The sequence below is a fragment of the Megalops cyprinoides genome, chromosome 15 (assembly GCF_013368585.1).
Source record: "Megalops cyprinoides isolate fMegCyp1 chromosome 15, fMegCyp1.pri, whole genome shotgun sequence".
In the NCBI taxonomy this organism is placed as follows: domain Eukaryota; kingdom Metazoa; phylum Chordata; class Actinopteri; order Elopiformes; family Megalopidae; genus Megalops; species Megalops cyprinoides.
In genome coordinates, this window is record NC_050597.1 from 23,657,501 (window position 1) to 23,681,959 (window position 24,459).

Here is a 24,459-nt window from a genome sequence, read left to right on the forward strand (position 1 = left end):
CAGGGATCTGTTGATGGATGAGCCGGGATTACCGAAGGGGGGGGGGTGGGCGCATCCGCCCCGCCGAGCTGCACGGTGCAGCACGCTCCTCTCCCGCTACCCCCCCAAACCCCCTCAAACCCCCCCCAACCCCTTTCCCCCAGCACTTCACCTCATCTTTAGCATGTTCTTTTCTGCACAAAGGTTTTCTTTCCTCTCCCAGGTGTTCATTATAAAAAGAGCAAAAAACGGAAGAATAGGTCAACTGCCGAACTGTGTAGAGGGTCGCGCAGGATCACCGAACTTTAGGAGTGGTAACAATGAAACCACTGAGAGGAAAAGCTGCGTGGGACATTGAGCAAAATGTTGCTTCTTTCCTTCTTCAGTAACAAATGGAATAATGATCGATTTTAGATGGGATGAGTCACTGAAAAACCTGGAATTCTTTGCAGAGATGTGGGGGGGACAGAGGGCGTGCTTTCTTGCTGGAGTAGAAGAGCATTTGCCATTTCGCATGTTTAACATATTGCCAGTTTTCTTGAAGGGAGGGTGGTGGGGGACTAAATGCATGATTTATTTCGAGTCAGAAACATCTGGAGTGTTTTCTTTGATTCACTACTAATGCTATACAGTTCAGTTGAACTGCACTACATGTTTGAAATGTCCACTGATGAAGCTACCGCCAAAAATACATCCAAAAATTCTCCTGCTGCTCACTGTAAATACTCCTCACTACAAGTACAAGCAATCCAGACACCAGACACCCTTCTCTTAATATCATCCCAGTCCCCGAGGCAGTTGTCTTTGCCTATAAGCATCCCTCTGCCTTTTCAGTGATCTCCCATACTTACACAGCAATCTCTCTTTGAATCTGTCTCCCTCCCTATCCCTCTTTCTCTTCCTCTCTTCTTCTGTGTGTAGCTATCTTCCTCTATCTTAAGTGTCAGCCTCTCTGTGTATCACTCACACATGACAAGGACCCTTTCCTAACACTTTCTCTGCACACACACACACACACCACTCACATAGCACTAGCGCTACACTACCACTTCAACACAAATACACACACACATGCACACACACACACACACACACACACACACACACACACACCACTCACATTGCACTAGCACTACACTCCCACTCCAACACAAACACACACATGCGCATGCACACGCGTGCTCCCACACACAAACATAAACATGTACATGAAGACAGAGACACACAAACACGGTGTCCCTATAGCTGACCCTCGCAGCTAAAGCCAGAGGAGGCGTGCCGAGTCCTGCCGATGAGCTGGTAGCCCACATGCTGCCAGGCTGCAGCACAGCCCTGACCTTGTTTCAATCAGCCCTTCATTAACCTTCATTCAGGGAAGGGAATCTCCCTGCTGGCTCTAACACATGGCTGCTGGTCTCCCATTAAACCCTTACTGCACACAGAGTGGGACATTGTAGCTTCAACACCTGTGTGTGTGTGTGTGTGTGTGTGTGTGTGTGTGTGTGTGTGTGTGTGTGTGTGTGTGTCTACACTACATTCATGTTTCTAGGTCTGTGTCTGCATCCGTGTGTGCGTCTGTCAACGCTACATGTATGTTTCTATGTATGTGTGTCTGTGAGTGCGTGCATTTGTGTGTGTCTGTGAGTGTGTGCATTCGTGTCTGTGTGTGTGTCTGGTGGTTTGGGTGTCTGACTCAGGGAGTGAGAGAGGGAGAGACAGAGAGTGGGAGAGAAGGATGAAGACAGAGCGGCTCGGGACAGTGTGGTCGTGGTGTAATTCTGCGGAGCTGTTTCACTCTTTCCCTCTGTCACGCGACACCCTGGTGGTTCTCTGTTTTCCTTTCATTTGTTTTTGTTTGTTTATAATTAAAATGTGGAGGTGGGACTGACACCCTGTGGCTGTGGGCTTTGAAGTGCTTTGGGGCGTGGGGGTGTGGGAGGGTAAGGGTGCGTGGGGAAGGGGGAGGAAGAGTGCTCGCCAAAGTGCGACACAGATGCCCCTTTCCCCAATGACCACATCCACACAAGGCTAGAAGCAGACAGAGAGCAGGATATGTACCATAACCACACACACACACACACACGCACACACACAGACACACACACAGTACACATACGCAGATATATACACACACATACGCACACACTGTACACATACATAGATACACACACAGTATAAACAGTATACGTACACAGGGCCACTAACAGACACTGAACAGGGCACATGCCATAACCGTATACACACACATACAAACACACACACACACACACACACACACAGATCTGTTTATCCGTGCACGCACGCACGCACGCACAGATAAACAGATACACACAACCACACACATACAGCTAAAAGCTCTGTATACAGAGGGTGGGGGAGAGGCAATGGACAGGCAGCTGGTTACACATTTACCCGCGTTACCTGGAGCAGGTAGCACGCAGTGCCATGCCTCAGCCCTGAAGGAGGAAGTAACAGACGCAACGCGCACAGTCAGCAAAGAGAAAAGGGCCCTCTCTGCCAGCGGCACCCCACCATTAAATCACCACACCAACCAACCTGAAGCTCGTGATTGCTACAATGCATCATGGTCAGTCCTCAAATCAGACCGGTTTAAGAAAAAAGGACTTCACTGTTCACAGAAAGTCACCCACCCAAAGGATATGTCACACTCCACAACCGTATAAATGCCTGCCATGCAGTGTTCCCAACACTCATGGCTCAATAGCTACAATACTGTTATGACGGCTGTTTCACGCTCATAGTTCCATCGGCAAATCGGTATAGCTACTGTCGGTGGTCCAGTGTGTACGTACAGATAGTTTCATGCAGTCAGTGAGGTGTCTAATAATCTCAGCAACTCTTAGCAACTTCAGTGAGTAAACTGCACCGTGTGCAGCCTCGTGGATGTTTCGTTAAGCATGCACAGGCAGGCGCGCATGCATGCACGCTGCACATCTGAAGGTCGGTGCGGCTTCCTATCGGTGCGCCGTGCGCAGGGGGAAGCCCCAGAGCGAGAGGCATGACACGGCCAGCCGCCGGAGAGCACCACCCCCCACCCTCCTCACCCCGTGCCAGCAGAGAGCCCCTGCAGCCTGCACACCCCCTCCCCAAGACCCCCTCCCCCGAACCCCTGACCCCCCGACCTGGCAGCGGTGCCTTACCGACGTGGTTGTTGAGCAGCACGGCGGAGCTGCCAGCCGGGGCGACCGCCGCCGAACCTTCGTCCATTCTCAGACGCTCCTCGGGCTGTGTGGAACTTCCTCGTGTGCGAGTATGTGTGCGTGAGTGTGTCTGTGTGTGTGCGTTCCTCTGGCGAGAGTGTGCGAGCGTGAGCGTGCTTTCCTCTTCCCTCCGGGCCCTGAGCTCCGCACGCGGTCAGAAAAGCAGCGCGTCTCCTTCCCTCTGTCTCCGTCAAGCGTCTGCCCCAGACTGCGTCCTCCCGGCAGCTCTGTGCCTCTCTCCTCCTCTCTACCTCTCTCTCTCTCTCTCTCTCTCACTCTACCTCTCTCTCTACCTCTCTCTCTCTCTCTCTCTCTCTCTCTCTCTCTCTCTCACACGCACACACACCAGCGCGCAGCTCACACAAAAGCAGGAGTGAGAGAGAGCGCAGGGCGACAGAGTCAGAGAGAGAGAGAGAGAGAGGCAGGAGGAGGAGATAGAGATTAAGAAAAGAAAATCTTGGCTGGCTCAGGGAGGGGCTTGAGCTTGCAGATCTTTAACCTCTGGCGTGCCGACAGCAGCGCAGTTCCTGTCAGCGCTGTGCGCCCCTTATCCCCCCACACCCACCGGGGGGGTGGGGGGGAGGGTTTACACAGAGGTGTCAATATCCCCATCAGGAGTTGTGGCGGGGGTCGCCGAGCGCTGCCCTCGCTTCATAAATCTACTTTACTGAGGGCTTCTGCTGGTCGCAGCTCAACAGGAAACCAATTGCAGAGGATTACTTTCATTCGAATGCTTTAACTTCAGTGCATTAACCATGCACTGTGACTTATCGACCGCACCTGATCTGAGGGCAATATAACCACAGCTTCTCGCACTTGTGTGTGTGTGTGTGTGTGTGTGTGTGTCTGTGTGTGTACGCAATGGAATGCATGCCAATGTAATTATTCTGTCAACAGGGTTTGGCAGCGGACTTGATATATACATGCATTGACGTATCGAAAATTACTCAAGACGACAACACAACAAAGCATTAATACTTATTCCCGCGGTGGCCCTCCAGAAACATTTAGAGCTATCAGACATTTACATAAAGAAGTTGTGTGAATGTTAATTTCTATGAACAAGCTGTCAGTAAACTAACTTCCATTTCATTTTTCCATCACACTAGACTGACATGAGATATAGGAAGCATACAAGGGACATTTCTTCCCAAAAAAGCACCTTGCCTGACAACTTCTGATGACAAATAGTGATGTTTACTGGATGAGATGGCCATTTTCAACTATGAAGCATGAAATGTGTGTGTGACTCCACTTATGTCTGTTTGTGTCTGGGTGTTTGCATGCCAGTCAGCTTGGTGGAGTGTGAGTGTATGTGCATGCATGTGTATCTGCTTGTGTATGTGGGTGTCAGAGAGAGGCAGAGAGTCTGCAAGCATGTATGCAGTTATGTGTGTTTCTGTTTGTGCTCCTGAAAACTTGCTCCCAGCTCGAAACACCCTTGCTCCCTGCAGTTAACTCTACGCCTACTGGGAGGCCGTTCAAAAACAGCGCACGGTGTACAAGCTGCATTAATCTGAGATGTGAAAAATAGAAGTCTGGATGGTGGCCGTGCTGTAAAAACAGAATGAAACGTTTAATTCTCCCACGTCTCTGCAGATGCCTGACTGACAGCGGGGCCGAGCAGGAAAACAGCAGAGAGAGGGAGCGATGGAGCGAGGGAGCTAGAGAGCGAGAGAGGGAGGGAGAGAGAGGGAATACATTCCTTCAGCCCCGCACTCTGCCAAGTTGGAAGGCAAAACGAAAACAAAAACGGACTGGTGAGTAGCCTGGAGGAGGGAGGAGGGAAAAAAAAAGAAAGAAAGAAAGAAAAAAGAAAAAAAGAGAAAGAGAAGCATTCCCACAAACCATCTTGGATGAGTTACTACAATGGGACTCCAGGAGGGTGGGGGGGGTGGCAGGGAGTGGTTAGGGCAGAGAGTGACAGGGCAGGGGAGTTTGTTTGTGTGTGTGTGTGTGTGTGTGTGTGTGTGTGTGTGTGCGCGTGGGGGGGTGTTAAGATGCCACACCCCGTGCGAGCCACTCTAGGGGCTCTCCCATGCCACTTCTCACATGCAGTTTCGTTTTTATGTGCCTAAATGCAAGGCGCCAAACCGACAAGAGCCCGCTCTCTGATCGCATCCTGTTCAAAGTCTGCAACTGCTGTGCCACGTGGGGCTGCCAGTTGTGCTGAATGGAAATTTAAACTCCTACTGAAGGACAGAAGTGACACATCACAGATAGTGTGTTAAAATGTGTTAAAATGCCACTTTATTACTGTAATATTTGTAAGCATTAACATTCCAAACAACTGCTAACATGGTAAGAACAGTACAGTAATACAGTCAGAGTAACACTGTGATGTTGCAACACTAACACTGAGACTGCAACAAAACACTCTCTCACACTCTGTAAGACTAACTCTAGGATCTGGACACTTAAACTGAAATAATAAAACTTACCCTAACATTAAAGATATGAAACACTAAACCTATTAGGCCAACAATGACACTAGAAGACATTAACTGACGCTAGGACATTAAAATGATCTTTTAAAAACACTTTTTAATTACACCACCACTGATACTGGAGGAGGAACACTAACACTGTGAGGTTAACATTAACATTATCCAACTAACACCAGAACAATTAGACAAACACTGAAACTGGAAGAACACCAACACTGTAAAGCTAACATTACCATCATCTGACTAACGTGTCTCAAAACTGTTTCTTAATAAACTGTTAAGAAAGTAATCTAATGGTTTAACGCACATGTTATATCTACCAGCTAGCTTGTACCTGGTCAAGCAGTGCTTCTAATATTGTTGACTTCTTATGGTTTTTTGCTTGTGTTGTACTCTGCCTCACTTTCAGTGCAAGCATCTGCCAAATGAATAAATGTAAAAGTAGCATCAACACTGTTAGACAAACACTAACAATGGCGGGTCCAGCGAGGAGCAGGCAGGAAAGTGACTCAGCTGAGCAGAGAGTAGATCCAGGGCCCGGAGAGCGACTTGTGTGTTCCTGCGCTAACCGCATCCCTGTTACTCAGAGCTCCGGAGCAGACAGCTCCGCACCCGCGCTGTCTGTGGCAAAGGTCCCATGACACTCGCTCTGCCCTGACGCAAGAGAGGCGTGCAGGAGCCAGCACAGCCTGGCCAACGCGTATACCATCAGCGTTTACAGGGCAAAGCCCGCTGCCCAATCAAGCTCCTGACGAGCTACACATGCTACGCACACCATCCAATCAACACAAAGCCAATCAGGTGCACATATAAGCTAACTGCAATGTTAAACCTTATGGAAACGCGCATACCGTTACTCTGCAATGCGGAAAACAATATACTCATTGTTTTTTCCTGTTTTGGTATGAGCAGCCAAAGGCAGTATTGCTGATGAGAAGCACCCAGTCATGTGTGGTCTAAAGCCGGTGGAAAACACACTGTAGCACAATGTGGTGATAATGGATATCTAAAGCATGTAAATATTAGACACAACTTCCTCCAGCTTCTCACCCCTAGCGAGAGACAACTTCCCTCTAAATCAGGGGGGTTGAAGGCCGCAAAGCATAGAGTAATCCTGCTGTGAATTTGCCCAGGGGCTTCTGGGAGACGCAGAGCTGCAGGCTGCACACTGCTTTAACGCAGACGTAGTATTACTACGAAGACGATTACTCAGAGAAAAAAAAACACTTTCATTCCAATCATTCTTCTGATTCAGACCTAATTGTGCATTTCCACAGCAGAAGTCATTGTGTGTCTGGAATGTCCGATGGCCGAGCCCAGTGTGTGTGTGTGTGTGTGTGTGTGTGTGTGTATGTGCGTGCTTCGGTCCAGGAGGCCATTTTAGACAGCTGAGGTGTACAAACATCTAACAGGCCACCGCAGTCATTCAATATGGTATTTACCTCCTGCTGTGCTTCTTTGCACAGTAATTTTATTCCACTAGAAAGGCAACTTTGATTTACAGTTACAGAGGATAGTAATTTTATTCCACTAGAAAGGAAAGCTTGATTTACAATTACAGAAGGTAGTAATTTTACTCCACTAGAAAGGAAAGCTTCACTTAAAATTACAGAAGGTGAAAAAGGCCCTCTGGCTATCCACAGTGTCCTTCGATTTCATAAACCAATTTGTTTTCACAGCTTTCGAACAACAAGAGCTTCATAATTTAGCTTTCGTGAGTAATTTCTGGAAACACATTACTAAAAGTGGGTATTTTATAACAGTAATAACTCCTTAATAAGCACGTATAGACAATATATTGTACATCTTACCCACTGTCATTAGAATACATAAACTATGACAAACCTATGAAGAATGATCTGCAAAGGACATGCGATGTTGCATCACTAGTGTCAAAATACATATCATTACATGTTTCATCGTCATATGTCTGTTGTTACAAGATGGTCATAATGCTTATGTAGGCAAATGAAAATGGTTATGGTCATTATTTAGAACTGGTAAAGGTATTATGAATGAACAAGGCTTACCCAATACACTTCAATCTGAACTGTTCATGACCTAATTAAAGGGGCAGTGATCCCTCTGCGTATGGAGTTTCCACTCAGGCTGGGTTATTAAGTTACGCTAAATAATTTTTTTGTTGTTGTTTTGCCTGAGAGCTGCTACACAGCAACTCCTGCAGGTAACTTTCACTCTTCCCCTCTCCACTGGTGGAATATTACAGTACATTACATTATTGACATTTAGCAGACACTCTTATCCAGATCAACTTACAAAACAGGTTAATTTTTTACATGTTATCCATTTTTACAGCTGGATATTTACAATTGTGGGTTGAATATCCTGCCCAAGGGTACCACAGCAGTGCCCCAGCAGGGAAGCGAACTGGCAACTTTTCGGTTACAAGTCCTGCTCCTTACCACTATGCTACACTGCCGTCCAAGCAAATTTATACAAGCCAGAGATGACAGGGAAAGTGGGCACGAACAGGATGCAGACGGATGAACATACAGGCCCTCACATATCAGCCTCTCTCTGATCCTCTGCCCTCTCTCTCTCCCTCCACTCTGCCCTCTCTCTCTCCCTCCACTCTGCCCTCTCTCTCTCCCTACACTCTGCCCTCTCTCTCTCCCTCCACTCTGCCCTCTCTCTCCCTCCACCTCTGTTCTCTAACTCACATATTTGTGTAAACCTGCAGGAAAGGCACGCGTTGTTGTTTTGAAATCAATATTTGCCGTGCGCTCTCCCGAGCAGGGGGCCCTCCCGGGTGAGAACAGGTCCCGACAGCGAGGGCCCGGGAGGGAGGGGCTGTCTGTGTTGACTTTAGTCTGGATGGAGAGCCGGGGCACGAGCACACAGGGGGAGAGAGGAGCCCGTCTGTGGTGGGACGGTCCTCAGAGCCCACAGGCCCGCCTCCAACCCAACCCACGCACTGAGAGGCGAGAGACACGCCCACCCCTGTTCCCAGGATGCTTTGCGCAAGCCTTGCTTCAAAGGTACCATGGCAGGGGTATGTGGCAACGGTGGTGTGTGTACGTGTGTGGGGGGGGGGAAGAGAGATCTGAGAGGATGCGGCGTGCGCTGCAAAGAAGCGAAATGCGCCGCTGCCATCAGCGCGAAAATAGAGTTCAGAGAAAAACCGCAGGTGACAGGAAAGCAGGGCAGAGAGCAATGGCAGAAATTAGTAAGGCATCTCCTCCGTCCTCCCCTCCCCCACACCCAAACCCACCAGCCAGTTCAGCAGCACACTTTCAGCCACATGCTAACACACTGCTGCTTTTGACATGGACTCCAGAGAGCGCTCCTGCAACACGTGACTTTTCTGAACAGAAAACAAAAAGACTGAGGAAATGTTGGGAGCAAGTGCAGGCCATTGATAAAAAGGAAGTGCTGGGCTGTGACCCAGGGGACACAGAGGTAAAAGAGAAGTCTCCCTACTGGCATAAACACCCCACTGCTAAAAGGTTTCTCTCTCTCTCTCTCTCTCTCTCTCTCTCTCTCTCTCTCTCTCTCTCTCTCTCTCTCTCTCTCTCTCTCTCTCTCTCTCTCTCTCTCTCTCTCTCTCTCTCTCTCTCTCTCTCTGATACATCCTGTATGTTTCAACAGCAGGACATTGGGTGGAGTGGGTGTGGGGGGGAAGGGGGGGCTGCTGGTGGAAATGCTACATCCTCCCTCCTACGTAAAAAAGGAAGTGAGACTTGTATTAAAAAAAGCACTTTCACAGCCTCCTTCAGAACCTGCAGCCTGTCGTTGGAGGGGGTGGGAGGGGGTGCAGGACCAGAGGCATTCTCTCAGGGTAAGGGATACGGTAACAATAGGGAGAATAAATACCTGGAAGCGGTGGCACCGCTCGGATACTTGACAGAGGGCGGCTGGCCGAGCATGAAAGTGCCGCTGCACAGCTGGAGAGTCTGATAACAACAGTGCATGACCCCCCCCCCAAACCCCCGCCACCCATCCACCACCCTGCCTCCCCCAAATCTGCAGAGCGCATCCACACCATTACCTCCCTCTCTCACTCCCGCTCCCACACTCTCCCTTCGCTTTGCTCTCTCACTCCGGCTCTCTCTCTCTGCATGTAACACCCTCCCGCTCTTTCCTTCTCGCTCACTGTCATTCCCTCGCTTTCCCTCCTTCTATCACTCCATCTCCTCGCCTCTTTTCCGTGCTCTCACGCTCCCTCTTCTGGAGGCGTCGCCGAATCTTAAAATCTGGCTAATGATTTTCAGATTGGGCGTGTGCAGGCCTATCTGTGGAATGAGGCTCAATCCGCTAATCTCCCCGCGTAACATGTTATTTAGCAGCGAACGGCCACCGGTGCCAGCTTAATGAGTTACCTAACCCGTCGGCCTGGGCGAAAACCCTCCCAGCTGCGGGCCCATTATCTCACCCTGGGTCACGGCGCCCCGGCCGAGAGCCTGATTCTGCGCCCCCCTCTGCGGCGGAGCACCGCGGAGTCCGTTCGAGTGAGACGAACTGAGAGACAAGTGGATGAAGATGTCGGCGCCCGGTCGCGGCGCTGACGTTTCGGGAAACATGATGGATGTGGGCTCGCTTTCGAAATGAGCAGAGCTCAGCGCGACACAAAGAGAGAGGCCGAGACAGAGAGAGGGGTGAGCGACAGAGTGGGAAGAAAGAGTGACACACAGAAGGCAATGAGTCGAGGCAGAGAGAGAGAGAGAGAGAGAGGATAGACAGAGAGAGAGAAAGCGAGTGGGAGAGAGAAGAGAGACAGAGAGAGAGAGAGAGAGGGACAGAAAGTGTGAGAGAACTAGCAAAATAACTGAAATGAATTAATTTTACATAATTTTTAGTTGCACTGTTCATGTTTAGTTCAATGTTCATGTTTGGCTGAGTGGCTGCATGTATTTTTCTGTGTCTACAGCTTTTGCAACACAAGCAGACTTGCAATGTAAATGAGGCATTTTTTGAAGATGAATTTGGAATTTGCAAGACAGAGACAGATCAACAGAGACACACAGCAAGAGGAGAATCTCAGAGGACAAAGCGAGCCGGGCTCCGTCCTCCGCCAGGCCTGCAGTAAAGCGCGCAACTCCTCCATGGCTGGAGGCGAGAGGGCAGGAATGCGCTCCCCTGACTGCGGGAGGCCGCGGTCGACGGAATCCAACATGTTGCGAGCGCTCCGTCACACGCGAGGAGCAGCCAGGAGGCAGGGACCGGGCCCAAGCCTGAGAGGGGCAGGGGCGGCCGCCGCTCATTTCCAATTCAACAGGCACCAAGGGTGCTCCCGTGGGGAAAAGAAAACCCAGGGCCAGCGCATAAACGTGCTTCACGAGGCGCTCGCTTTCTGGTTTGCTCAACTAAACGCTTTCATTGAGATTCATGTTCAAATACTCACGCTTTGTGTATCTGAAAATCAAATCTCGTCATATTAAATTCGTAAATTTTACTTCACGATCCATCCAAGCTCCACTAAGACTTGCATATTAAACTTTAACTGTGAGGGGAAAAAAAAAGCAACCGTTTCTTTTCAGATTTTCTCTCTGAGTGTGACAAAAGCAAGCTCTCCCGTGTTTGTCACGAACGAATCCGTGAGCAGAAACCGGGGGGGACAACAGAAGAGCTGCGTTTTTAATTTCGGCCTCGGAGGACGTCGCTAAATGAGTTCTGCAGCGCAGCATACCGCTGCGCCTAGCCAAGACCTTGACCATAAAACAGTCATATTTGACGCAGAAATATTCCACAAATAATCGACTTTTTTTTTTCTCTCCCTCCCTGCCTCTCGCCCCCTCGGAGGAGAGAGGGAGCGGGAACCCGAGCGTCGCTCTAACCCTCCTCGCGCCCCCCGCGTTTTGATTTTGTGCCTCCCAGCAATTAGCTGAGGTACTGCTTTCATGTCGGCCTCTCTCTGATAAGGCATCGGATTCCCGTTGTGCCGCTGAAGGGAATGGCAACACAGAAGCTTGAGCTAACATCTTTTGATCGCGGTTTATCTTTCCCAGCTCTATCTATCCGCTTTGTTGGGGCTGCTGTCGGGTCTTTATTCTGTAATAACTGAGATTTTGGAACGTTTTAAAGGTGGAGATCTGGAGATCCGGGTAGCATGTTCACTATGGTGTGCGTGTGTGTGGTAGTGCAAATGCATATAGTCCACTTTCTCATCTTGGCCTCCTGCATCGGACTGCGGATGGCAAAGAGCCTGGGCCCCTCTCGTACCCATGCAGATGTGGGTTCAGAGAGGGCCTCCCCCCGCCCCTCTCTCGCCCCTTGGCAGCGTCGCCCACATTCCTCCCGTTCCTGTTTCCAATTAGCCTGGCAGCGGGCCGCAGGGCCTGAGGGGCGATGCGACCTGCACTGCAACACTACTCACAGCTACATCTACACAACAGCCCCCACCCCCATCCGCACAAAGTAACACACAATACCCCACCACCTTTCATACAATGCGCTCACTACTGTAACACAACAGCAGCACCACCACTCACAGAACACAGAGCAACCCCCCTACCCCTCACAAAATAAACTCAGTACCGTAACACACAAAACCCCGCCACCTCTCATAAAATAAGCTCACTACCATAACACAACAGCCCCCCCAACCCTTACAAAATAAGCTCACTACTGTAACATACAACAGCCCCCCATTTACAAAATAAGATCACTACAGTAATGCAGAACAACCCCCTACCCTTCACAAAACAACCTGTAAACAGTGAGACAAAACAACCTTCACAAATGGAATGCACTGCCATAACATGCAAGAGCCTCATAAAACTAATCCACTACCATAATACACGACAAACCACTCACCTCTCGTGAAATAAAGTCATTTCTACAACAAACAACACTCTTACAAAACAAAAGTCGTAATAGCAACACAAAGCACAAAACAGCCCAACCCCAAAACACAAACAACAAACCAAAACATTATGGCACCATAACTTTTACCAAACAAACTAATTTGTGGACAACAAAACCCCTCAGAGCTAACAAAACAAACTGACTTTTAGACAAAATAAAATTCTTAACCCTCTATATTTGACAATGCGGAGAGAAAACGCTCAGTGTAGATCACACAGAAACAGACTTCTCAATAGGAAATAATCAGCTTCTGGGGAGACTTTCAGGTATTACAGATACTGCAAGAAGGGAAAAACACTATAAAAAACCACAGGCAGCTGGATGGGAAAGACACTATGTCATGCACCATAGATATCATTAAGGCGAGTGGCTCTGTATGTACCATAGATTATTAGAGCATGGAGGACTCTGGCAGCTCACACACTGGGGAAATGAAGGAACTCCCAGCAGAACCAAAACAGACACCATTGCTAGATAGATTAGATAGATTGATAGATTGATCCAGACATCAACACTACTGAATTTCTGCAAGTTTCCCCATGAATGATCAGCACCTGCCACGCAAAGCAAAGTCAATCATTCACTTCACAGGGCAGCAATAAAGGCCCGCCTATCTAAAACTAACAAGCAAATGGGACGATAAAAGGATTTCGCCATCTCTCTGAGAGACACGCCAGTTTCACTGTCATATCAGATGCAGTGATACTCTGCACGGTCAGCAACCCCCCTTCAGCATATGAGTCCTGATAAAACTCCAGCCCAAGCTAACCCCCCAACCCCCAGCCCCCCACCCCACCCCAATACCATAGCACAGTTTCAGCTCAGCCAACTCCATGCTCTGCATTTTGACAAGTTCCAATTCACACACTCTACTCTACTCTCTCTCTCCCCCTCTCTCTCTCTCTCTCTCTCTCTCTCACACACACACACACACACACACACACACACACACACACACACACACACACACACAGAGTCAGGAAATCCAGAGCCATGATTTAGCAAACTGATGAGGCACAAAGATGTATGACAGTAAACTGCCTGCCAAGTAAAAAAGGGAGGGGGGGGGGGGTGTTAATACCAAATTCCAGATAAATGTTTTTGCACAGTGCCTCTGCAGGAAGTAACAGCGGTAAATTCCCACAAGGCAGAGCAGTCTTCAACCAGATCCTGCTGCCACTGCCATCCCGGTTCTTCTTTCCTGGGCTGCAGAGTGCACTGGAAGCACAATGTCCTAAAAACGCCCCACTAAGGGTTAAACCACGTATCCCAAAATGCACCAGGGGACTGAATGACTTACAGCCTCTTAAAAGCAGCAGGAACTTCGCTGCAGGCTTGTTAGAGAATTTAATCATCAAAACTGACATGTTTGACAGGCTCACACTTGTCTGAACTAAAGTGCTGCTGTCAAGATCTGTTTTTTTTCCCTCCTTTTCTTTAATTGAGTCATTTGCGCTCGTGCCTCCCCACTCGAGAGGACGGCTGTGCGTTCTGCAGGGGACAAGTTTTGCAGTTATTTTGCTCTCCGTGCCCTTCAACATTGGTAGGTTTCGAAGGACAGGACGTTTAAAAAAAAAAAGGCGGATGATAGAACAGAGGAAAACAGGGTCTGGAGACCTTGTGTGTCCGCAGGCTCTGGATTCCCGGAAAAGGCCCATCTGGAGCGGGAGAGGCGAGAGGCACAGGGGGGAGGGGGGGGTGGCTGGGGCGGCGGAGGGGAGGGAGAGCGCTGAGGTCGCACGGACGACCGAACGTCAAAAAAACATTCCCCTGAAAGACTCCGCACAGCCCCTGCAAAAGCCTCCCGCCTCGAGGAAGGTAGCTCTGCTGACTGCAAGCAGAATCATTTCACTCAAATAAGAGCAAAATCTCAGTCATGCAGGGTAAATACACAATAAACCACGGAAATGCACCAGCTCAGAAGACCTTCGCACGGCACAGGAGCGAACGCCACACGAATAAACAGGCTGTTCCACATTGCATTCCTGGCTAACCCCCCCCGACTCCTCCAGGCACTGTTACTTTGGGGGGGATGGGGTAAGCTATGCTCCAAGTCATGTGACTATGGGCTCTTTCGCAAACGCCGTAGCGATACCTGTACTGGTACCTGCAAAAGTGCCATGCCGACGTGCACGTTCACAGCAACAGCACTGTGGAGCAGGTAAGTTTATGTCCAACACAGGAGTCCTGATACGGTTCTCTTTGAAGTCAGAGGATTTCTTTCTACTCCCTTCACTGCGTTTACCTAGCCTGGGTGTTGATTTGCTAGCCAATATAATTGTGCGCATAGCCCCAGATTTAATTCGTTATCATTGCCTACCCACAGCATCACAATTGCTTCCACAAGTCTCCCCCAATTTCTTTGCTCTATTTGTAGTTCTTATTTTTCTAATTCATATTGTTATGATTTCACATAACAGCAAACAACACCAGAACTGAAAACAGCACACAGTCGTCATTATTGGCTTCCTGTCCTGTTATTAAGGCAGTAACAGCGCGGGGGCCTGCGGTCAGCTCTTCGGGAGGCGCTTCCTGCCGTGATGCGAGCAGACCCCACTCGGGGCCGCCACACAGGCGTCGCTCACGCGTCACCCGTTTAACGAAGCGTCAGCCCCTGTGACGTCGGGGGCCACCGCGTGCAGCGCACCCACAAGCCCACACGTGACAGCAGCGACCGCCGCGCTGCGCCTCTCCGTCGCAAGGGTGTCGGCGTTCTGGGGCTGCTTCGGGGCGGCAGGAAGGAAGGACCGGTGACACGAGTGACACACAGGTGATGGCACCGAGCCGGGCGGTCACCCAGAAGGAAAACACCAGCGTGGCAGCAGTCCAGGTGGCACAGGAGAGCACCACAGGCTGTAATGGAACATAACTGTATAGAGCCATTGTAATCATTCAAAAAATATCACTGTTGTACAATAACACACGCTCCCAAGTGCAGAATTACGTTACACCTATTTACACATGAATAACAGATGAAGTGGTGTTTGACATGCCAATTAGCCATGAAATTGGACAGAGCAGTCTTCTCCTGGAAAAAAAAAGAGGGGTGTGAGTTACTCACAGTTCACACCAAACAATCTGAGATTCATTGCTGCACAAGCTTACACGGGATCACCGCGCTCAGCACCGACAGCTTTTTCAGCGGGCCAGAAAACTAACAACCGGTTACAGATATATATCTCCTGCTCTGTCAGACTGACGGCATAAAGAGTTAAATTACGTGTGAACCACTAAATCCCAGGATGGAAAGGAAAAAATAAATCAACTCCGCTTAAGAAATAAACAGCCGGGAAACTGAACCCAAACCAAATATTACCTCAGGTGTGGCAAACAGGTAAAGCTCCACAAGAGGATGCACACGGCAAATACGCCCAAGCACGACAGATACAACCAGCAGATGTAGACTGCAGAGAAAGCTGACAGTGGAGGAAAAACTACCCTAGAACCCAAAGCAAATTTTCCCTAATGCACATAATCTTTATCTTTCTAATGCAGCGTGACATCAAATTCAATTAGCCTAATGAAAAACAATGTCATTTGTCATTTGGGTTATTAGTTGTAGTTAGCTAGCTTGTCCACAAGCAAAATGACTCTATTTGCTCTGTGTTCTACAACACAATGCCCTTGTGTTTTACACGTGCATATCGTTCTTCATTTGCGGTTCTCCTCTGTTGCCCAGCTGCAAACCCTCTCAGAGCAGCGCTTGTGTACGACAGCACAAGGGCTGTGACAGTCTGCTCGATCCTACTACGCATCTGGCTCTTATGGTCTGCCCTGAGGCCTTGCAGAGCCAAGGAGCTCTGCCGGAGAAACAGCGCCCCCTGTCGGGCAGCCAGGAAGACGGGACAGACTGACAGAGCACAGTGACAGACTGAGAGCCACTCCATCAGCTGCTGTGTGGCAGGTACACAAAGGCTCACTACAGCAGTCATGTCTCTGATATATCACCTGGGGTCACTAAGGAAACTCCCCCCCTCTCTGTTTGACAGGGAGAAGTAACACTCTGTCTGCAGCACACATATCTGCTGGATGATATTCTGAAACGCTCACCATTCAACACCCCATGAGCAACTGCAATACTCATTGCTGGACAGGGTGACGTCATCACTCTGCGTCCCTGTACTAAACAACAGGACTGAGCCACAGCTCTGCTCTAGTGCACCGTGGAACAGAGTGAAGTCATCACTCTGCACCTTTGCAATGCAAGACAGGACTGAGCCACAGCTCTGCGCTACTGCACTGTGGAACAGAATGAAGTCATCACTCTGCGCCTGTGCAATGCAGGACAGGACCGAGCCACAGCTCTGCGCTACTGCACTGTGGAACAGAGTGAAGTCATCACTCTGCGCCTGTGCAATGCAGGACAGGACTGAGCCACAGCTCTGCGCTACTGCACTGTGGAACAGAGTGAAGTCATCACTCTGCGCCTTTGCAATGCAGGACAGGACTGAGCCTTCCAAAGTGCACACTGTACACAAGTCCATGCATACAGTGTTGCTAAATGGTAACGGAGAAAATCGGGGTGGAGAGCTTTGGGGCCGGCCCGGTGTGAGAGGCACAGCTGTGCAGGGTGGGGTGGGGGCTGATTGTGGCCAGACGGCAGTAAAGGTTAGCTGGTCAGGAGAAGCACAGAGCCTCGTGATCCTGGGAAATGCAGGACACAGCACATTCATGATTTGTAGGTGACAAACAGCTAAAAATAAGCAGCTGCAGCAGGAGCAGAAAGGAGACAGGAGTCAGAGAGGCACATACACTTCAGCACTACTGCGCACGCACACACACACACACACACACATGCATGTACACATGTGTGCATGCATGCACATGCGTGCACACACACACACACAGTTAATAACACACACACATGTACATGCATGCAAACACACGCACTGCATGCATGCACACTCACATTCACACACATGCACACACAAACACCAAAAACACACATGCACACAGTTAGAAGCTAACACACACAAATATACGCAGAAGAGCACGCTAAAAAAACAAATGCACTCTCATGCACAAGTACACCCAGACCCACGCGCTAACACACACTACCCCCCCCCCCCCCCCCCCCCCACAGATGATGTCATGCCTGCCTCTTCAATGCCAGGGATTGCTTTGGTATTGTACAAGTGTTTAAACAATGCATACAAGCTGTTCATTTGCTCTGCTTGCTGGCGTCAGGAGAATAAACGTGCGCGGTAAATAAACTAGCCCAGCACCAATAAAGTGTAGCCCAAACACAGAGTAAGGTCCGAGACAACAACCCCCTGCAGCGCTCAGCTGTGACAAACAGAAAACCGAGAGAGTGCGTGTTTGTCACACACAGAATTCCAGGAGAAGGCGCCAGGCGCACCGATCCAGGAAGCCCTGCTGCAGTTATAAAGGTGAAAGGGCAAGCTGCACCCTCGCCCCCCTCCCCCCGCTCTGCTCCACCCCGCTCTGCTCCACCCCGCTCCCCCTGCCGCTGACCCCCCAGCAAGACGGGATTACTACTCCCCCACGCCCCGCTGCCGCGTCCCGCGCACCAGTAAAAAAAAAAAAAAAAACAGCGCCGTGATAAATACTGACTGAAGCCCATCCCCCCCCCCCTCCCCCCCCCCCCCCGCTGTGAGGCACGCGCCCTGTGCCTCGCTTCCCTGACCCCACACCCCACCCCCCACCAGCATCCCACGTGTCCCCCCCCCCCCCCCCCCCCCCCTCTACCCTCCGCTTTTCGGAGTACAGTAGCGGCTGAGGGATCAAAACCCGTGGCCGCATTAAAGAGCCGGGCTTTTCTTATTTCATTTTCGCGGCCTCTAACGATATTAGCAGCTGCCCGGGTGATTGCGGCCGCGGACTTAACGAGGGGAATCTCGTCAGGGCCGGGCCTTCCGAGGGACCGCGTCTGCCCGCCATCTGGTCTGTGTAACATCCAGGGTGCATTACGGGCAGGAAGCAGAGAGCCGCTCACCCACAGCCTTCTCTCTCAGGGGGCGGACTTAACCCCCGCCGCGCCGGATTCGCCTCGCCTGGGGCTGTTAGTCCGCTCCAGCTCTGGGACCTTCGGATCGGGCGGGCTACGTGACTCTGAGGTCTGTGTGTGGAGTGTTATGTCTCTCTGCCCTGGATTTCCGTCCCTCAGAGAACGTACAGGCCTTGATTAGAGGCTGTGTTTACGTTGCTGTGACAGGCAGAACGGCGTGGGTCAGAGGAGAGCCATGGTGCATTTGTTTCCACAGATGAAGTAAACAATCCCAGAACCCCCTGCGGCCGAGGAACCAATCCAGATGTGTGGTGATCCAATCGACGCACACAATGGGGACGGAGCAGCAGAGGTGCTCAAACCTGAACGCTGGCACAGAGCTCGATGGTGCGCGAGTGTCTGTGTGTGAGGAGGAGAGGGGGAGGTGATGTTGAAGAAGGGGTGGCGTGGGTGTAAGCACTCCCCACTGACCTGTCAGCAGGAAACAGACACCAGACACCACTGGGCCCAGCTGCCACACTTCCTGCTTCTCCCAGTGCTGGGCGAAGCACCACACTATCTGCTCTACTGGCAAATTAGCAGAGAGAGGACTTGGGCAACTACAAGCTCACACTAACATGCACACATGTACATACTAACACGCTTGCACACTAACACACAAACACTAACACTGACACTCACACAGCAGAGCACTACCGCACTACTACATCAGCACATCCGCACACTAACACACATTCACAAAAATTGCTCTGACAAACCTGTGAACAGACACACACCCACACTGACACATATGTACACTAGCACAAGCATACTCGCACACTAACACACTGGCACACTAATGCACACAGACACTAACACTTGCACACTAATGCACACACACACACACACACACACACACACACAAATGCACACATGCTAACACATTTGCATGCTAATGCATACGCACACTAACGTACTCGCACACTACCCCGCTCGAACGCTAACGCACTCGCACACGAACACGCTGGAGCTGCCCTCAGTAAAACAAAGAGAAACACACAGCAGTGGGTCTCTGGGAAAAGCTCCAAGCTTATTTCCACCCCACCCGCCTCTCCATCATCTTGGCAGCGCGAGTGTGGAAACGTGCTGAAAGACGAGCACAACTCAAAGCCAGCAGTGGGCCCCTGTGCACCCGCTGGTGTTTACAAACAAACCTCTGCACATACACACACACACACACACACACACACCCAAACATCCGCACCTCAAACGTCACTCCATTCAGTAATCAGCCTGATTTATCGCCTTTAATTGCGAGTGGTACGAACACACTGAATTATAATGTACCAATAAAACACCCTCTCATGTTAAAACGCAGTGAGTGGAAAGAAAAACAAGGCTCCAGTGATGAGGCCCATTTGCGAAAAAGCTGTGTGTTTGTTTGCTCTGTTCATGGGGCAGTCTGGGGGTGTCTGGTGGCCTGGGCGAGGACATGAAAGGAACCCGCTTCGCTGCAGAGGCCGCTCCGACTCCCTCCCCAAACCCCCCACCCCCCTCACCCCTCTCTCGCCTCGTAAAAGCTCCGCTCGGCCCGCTCTCGGGTTTGAAAGAGAAACATATTTATTTTCATTCCAGCTGAAATGTAATACATTGTTCGGGAGGGGGGGTGGGGGGGGGGGGAGAAAAGGAGCAAGAGAACGCAGGAGTTTGGGAGGCAGCATTCCTGCATCTGGAAACGTTCGGGAGCTCCTGCGTCCAACTCCGCATTTCTGCTTTTCTTCTCCTCCTTTTTCACCGTGAAGGAATTCTGTAACCCAATCCTCCGCTTGTCTTTCCCGCTGCGACCGAGTTCCGGTCAGGGTACGGCAGCACCGACGGCGCGCACACCACACTGCGCGCGACAGGACTGACACCACACGGTGTTACGGGACTGACACCGCTGAGAGTGCAGCAGGACTGACACCACACAGTGTTACAGGACTGACACCGCTGAGAGTGCGGCAGGACTGACACCACACTGAGCACAACTGTACTGACACTGCACTGAGCGTGGCAGTACTGACACTACACAGGGCATGGCAGTATGAACACCACACAGAATGCAACAGTGCTGACACTACCCAAAGAGCAACGGTACTGACACCAGCAGAGCACACCACTACGCGGTAGCAGCTCGTCCGCATTCAAAATCAGGACAGCCAGAAACCATTTACAGAGCTAGACCCTGTGCTCCACACTGGTGCATAGACACATTCAAACACAGCCACGGCACCAGGTGACTCTGCAGAGACACAGAGGCCTGAAGCAACAGCGTGGAGAAGGGATGAGGAGAGAAGCTACCCGGTGTCAGAGGAGTCTGAGGGAGACAGAATAGCCTGATATTTGAGGGTGAGTGCAGAGAATAGAAACAAGACCATGCCCAGAACAAACCAACCAGGAGAGCAGAACCAGGTTCAACTGGGGCCATGTTCCCAGCAAACCAAATTACCAAACTAAATAAAACTGAAAAAATGGAAGACACATGGGGGCAACGGAACAGACTCTTTCAAAATCAGAGACGAATTAACTGCAGGGAAACAAACGCGCTTTTCTGCACCAGCCCTCATTTCGAGCACGGCGCTGGACTCTGGACTGCCCGGGGCCGGCAGGAGCAGGAAGTAGAACCCCGCCCACCCGCCCACCCACGCAGGGCAGCCTACCGCACAGACCACACGCACCTGACTGCAGCCGCGGCGACGACCGCACAGGTGAGGACAGCCGGGCGGGTCGCAGGCACGGAGCATGACGTGAGCGGTGCCCGCTGAGAACACACAGCTGCCTCAGTCTCACCCACCTGTTCATTCGGTTCCTCCTGTTTATCACCACCGCCTTTGTGCTCCCCAGCGACACTGGGGACTGTATGCCCGTTTCACCAAGACAACCGCGGTGCTCATACAGAGTCAAACAGAATGCAATCTTCCGATACGCAGCCACCCGCCAGCACCGCTGTTTTTCACACTACAAGTCCCACGGTGCACCAAGAAGCAGACGCAATTCGGAGGATAGGTGCGATAGGTACATCGTCTGAGCGGATCAAAGGCGCCCAAACAAGCTGAGAGCGGTTCGGCGAGTCAATCCTTTGCGCTGCTGTAGGCTCACGGGCGCCATCGGCGGATGACAGGGCCAGTTTCGAGACCGGGCCGCAGGGGCTGCACCACACGGGAGCCTCCCCCACCTGCTCACCGTCAGGGCTGCTCGTGGCCGCAGGGGAGGATGTGAAAATGAGGAAACGATGAGAAGACGACGAGGCGACAGGAACCTTCTGGTCCAGATGCAGATGCCAACATACAGCCCCCTGGGCTAGATACTTACCAGGGCTTACTGAACTCTGCAAAAACCATCCTGGGCCCGATGTTTTACAGGCTCTTGAAGCTGTTGAAATTTGATCTCCACACTATATATTATCAATATGACCGCTGTTAGTATAAAGTATATCAACTGTACATCATGATATACTAGCAGATTATTTGCATTTGTTTGTTATAGTGAGACTTATTTAAGGGCAGTGCAAAAAAGCATTTAACCCAGAGAAGGCTCTTGGTCGGGCGTACAAGCACACACCAAACAGACGTGACAGGGTTTACTGTCTTGTAGTGATATTTCGTCACAATGACCCCATCTGGTCTCTGGATGATTCCACGTCACTATTCATGTCTGGGAGACATAACTATAGCAGCACATTGTACAGCATATCTGAATGCTCCAGACCCCCAACATCATGACATTTATACTCTAATCATTTCATGTTAGGAGTAGGCAGTGTATAATGACCTTGTTTGTTGTAGGAGTGGTTTAAGAAGCACTGAAATTAGGCTAAACGCTTGGCGTGGACCAAGTCAGACCTTCGTCTTATTACTGTAGTAATGCTCACAGTATCGGTAATACCACAAGCAAACGTTCATCGTTACAGTCTGAAATGGTTTCTGACTGCTTCCTGCTACTCTTATTTTCTGATGAAGGTTTGTGCCAAAAATAGTGAACGGTGTGTTGTTAATAAGGGGGTTCTTACTGTGGGTTTAGGTACTATTATTGCGTAATGCAGGTTTCCCTCCTGTTGCGCCATGTATTCTTAACGCAGTTTCAACAGTTCACGTCTGTCGAAATTGCATGAATCAGATGATGTCTTTGTCTTGAATAGGTTCTCCACGATGTCTTCGTCTAAGAGTTATCTAGATGTTTGCTCAATACGACAGGCAAAGTCGCTGGTGTAAATGTGTCAAGCAATGCCAAATTTCAAATGCGATCTGAAAATAGCATATGTAGGACAGAAAACAGATCAGCACCGAAATCGAAACAGTTAAAACCTCTGAGAGTTATCTGCAGGTCCACACCCCCGCGCACCTCGTCCCCTTTCGCTGGAGCGCATCGCATCTGAACTGGCAACGTCCAAAAAAACTCTGTCGCATCATCAATTCTCCGCTACGCCTGCAACTTGCAAAAAGCTCACCTGCATCTCCAAGCTCGGGCGCTTTCGGGACCCCGTACGCTCCAGCGCTTGCCAGTGACATAAATCATTTCCTGTCTACTGTACGATAATCTCCTAAAGCGTCAGTGCTTTGTTTCGGACGGTTGAAAAAATAATCTTCTTTGACAACATCGGCAGTTGACTTCAAAAGGCCAAGAACCAAATCAGCAAAGCTTCAGCAACACTGTACCACAATTTTCCCACTACTTACGCTTTTCTGCATGTTGTCAGTCATACCTTTGGGATCCCCGAGTCCCAAATATATATAAAAATGCATAAAAGACTCTTGACAGACGGTATGCGCACCGAACGTTACATCTTACACCAAACGTCAAACGGTTCTCTAATGAAACGCGTGTTCTGTGATTCTTGATAGACTTTGCGTACTTAATAAAAAAAACAGTGTTGACACGTGTATAGCTACCATACATTGCAAGCCCCCGAGACAAGAATAGCTTTATTAAAATCGCGTTCTCCTGGTTCAGCTGGACAGACAGTCTATTAATAGTGTATCATGCTCCAGCCCGGACACACTCACCCAAACTGCCGGCGAATCCGTCCATTTCGGTAGGAAATATCCGGGCAGACACGAGGAGATATTCCTGCAGTTGCTGGCCGCTTCGTTTTCCGTCCGATTTAGTCGAGGAGAAAGGGGAGAAATGCTGGTCTGTGTCCAGACAAGGCGAGGAAGAGACTTAACGCGGATTCCTCTCGCTGCGGTCGGCCGCTTTCGTGATACCGGGGGGACTGCCGAGTCGCAGTAACTGTGTGTCCGGGCTTGTGCAACGCTTCTCCGGGGCACTCGCTCGCGTTCTCTCGCTGCGCTCCGCGGTGGCGCGCCTCCGCCAAGAGAGGGAGGGTAAAAAGCACGGCTCGACTTTCGCGTTTCCGACTCCGCCCGCTTTGGCACGGCGAGTTTCCCCCGGTGCGGGGATCTGACTGGCTGAGGCCGTGCGCGTTTCACCGTGACACATCTGTTTACTTCAACTGGTGGACGCGGGTATATCAGCGGCGGGGGTTTCCCTTTTATAACGTACAAAAGCATTGGGGGTATGTTTCGCGTTTAGCTGCGCGATGAAAATAGCCATTTATTTGCCGCTGTTGCTGTGTGGATGGCGTAGAACAGCATCGCGCTCCACAGTGGAAAATTAAATATTTGAGCGACAGCTTACGCGCGTGTTAGGTCTTAGTAGCATGCATGGAAATAATGGCGATACGTAGTCCTGGTGCCAGTGTAACCCCGGGTCTTCGATTTCCTAATACGTTTTCCATTTGTCAAATTTAAGAACTTAAACGGGATTTGGAGCATAAGGAGTACTGCATATAACTTACATGTATCATGCTAAACAGACTACCCTATAAACCAGCAGGCTCCTGGTATCATAGGCATTCTGACTAAATTTCACATTGGATATATTGTAGATATTACTAATAATGTGGAATGCATTAAATGGTGTGCTTTTACTGACACCGAACAGGTACCATTCATGCGCCTCCTTCCACGGGTAAAAAGTTGGATCACGGCATCAAGACCTC

At 50.3% G+C, this 24,459-nt stretch overlaps 1 protein-coding gene across 1 annotated transcript in view; it reads right to left on the reverse strand.

The window, feature by feature from the left end:
- Positions 1–23,722, reverse strand: part of LOC118789769 (echinoderm microtubule-associated protein-like 4) — a 64,587-nt gene extending 40,865 nt beyond the window's left edge. Inside the window, exon 1 of the mRNA XM_036546368.1 lies at positions 23,462–23,722. Within this exon, the coding sequence (XP_036402261.1) occupies positions 23,462–23,486 (25 nt within the window). The 5' untranslated portion in view covers positions 23,487–23,722. The remainder of the gene's footprint in view (positions 1–23,461) is intronic.
- Positions 23,723–24,459: the final 737 nt, after the last annotated feature.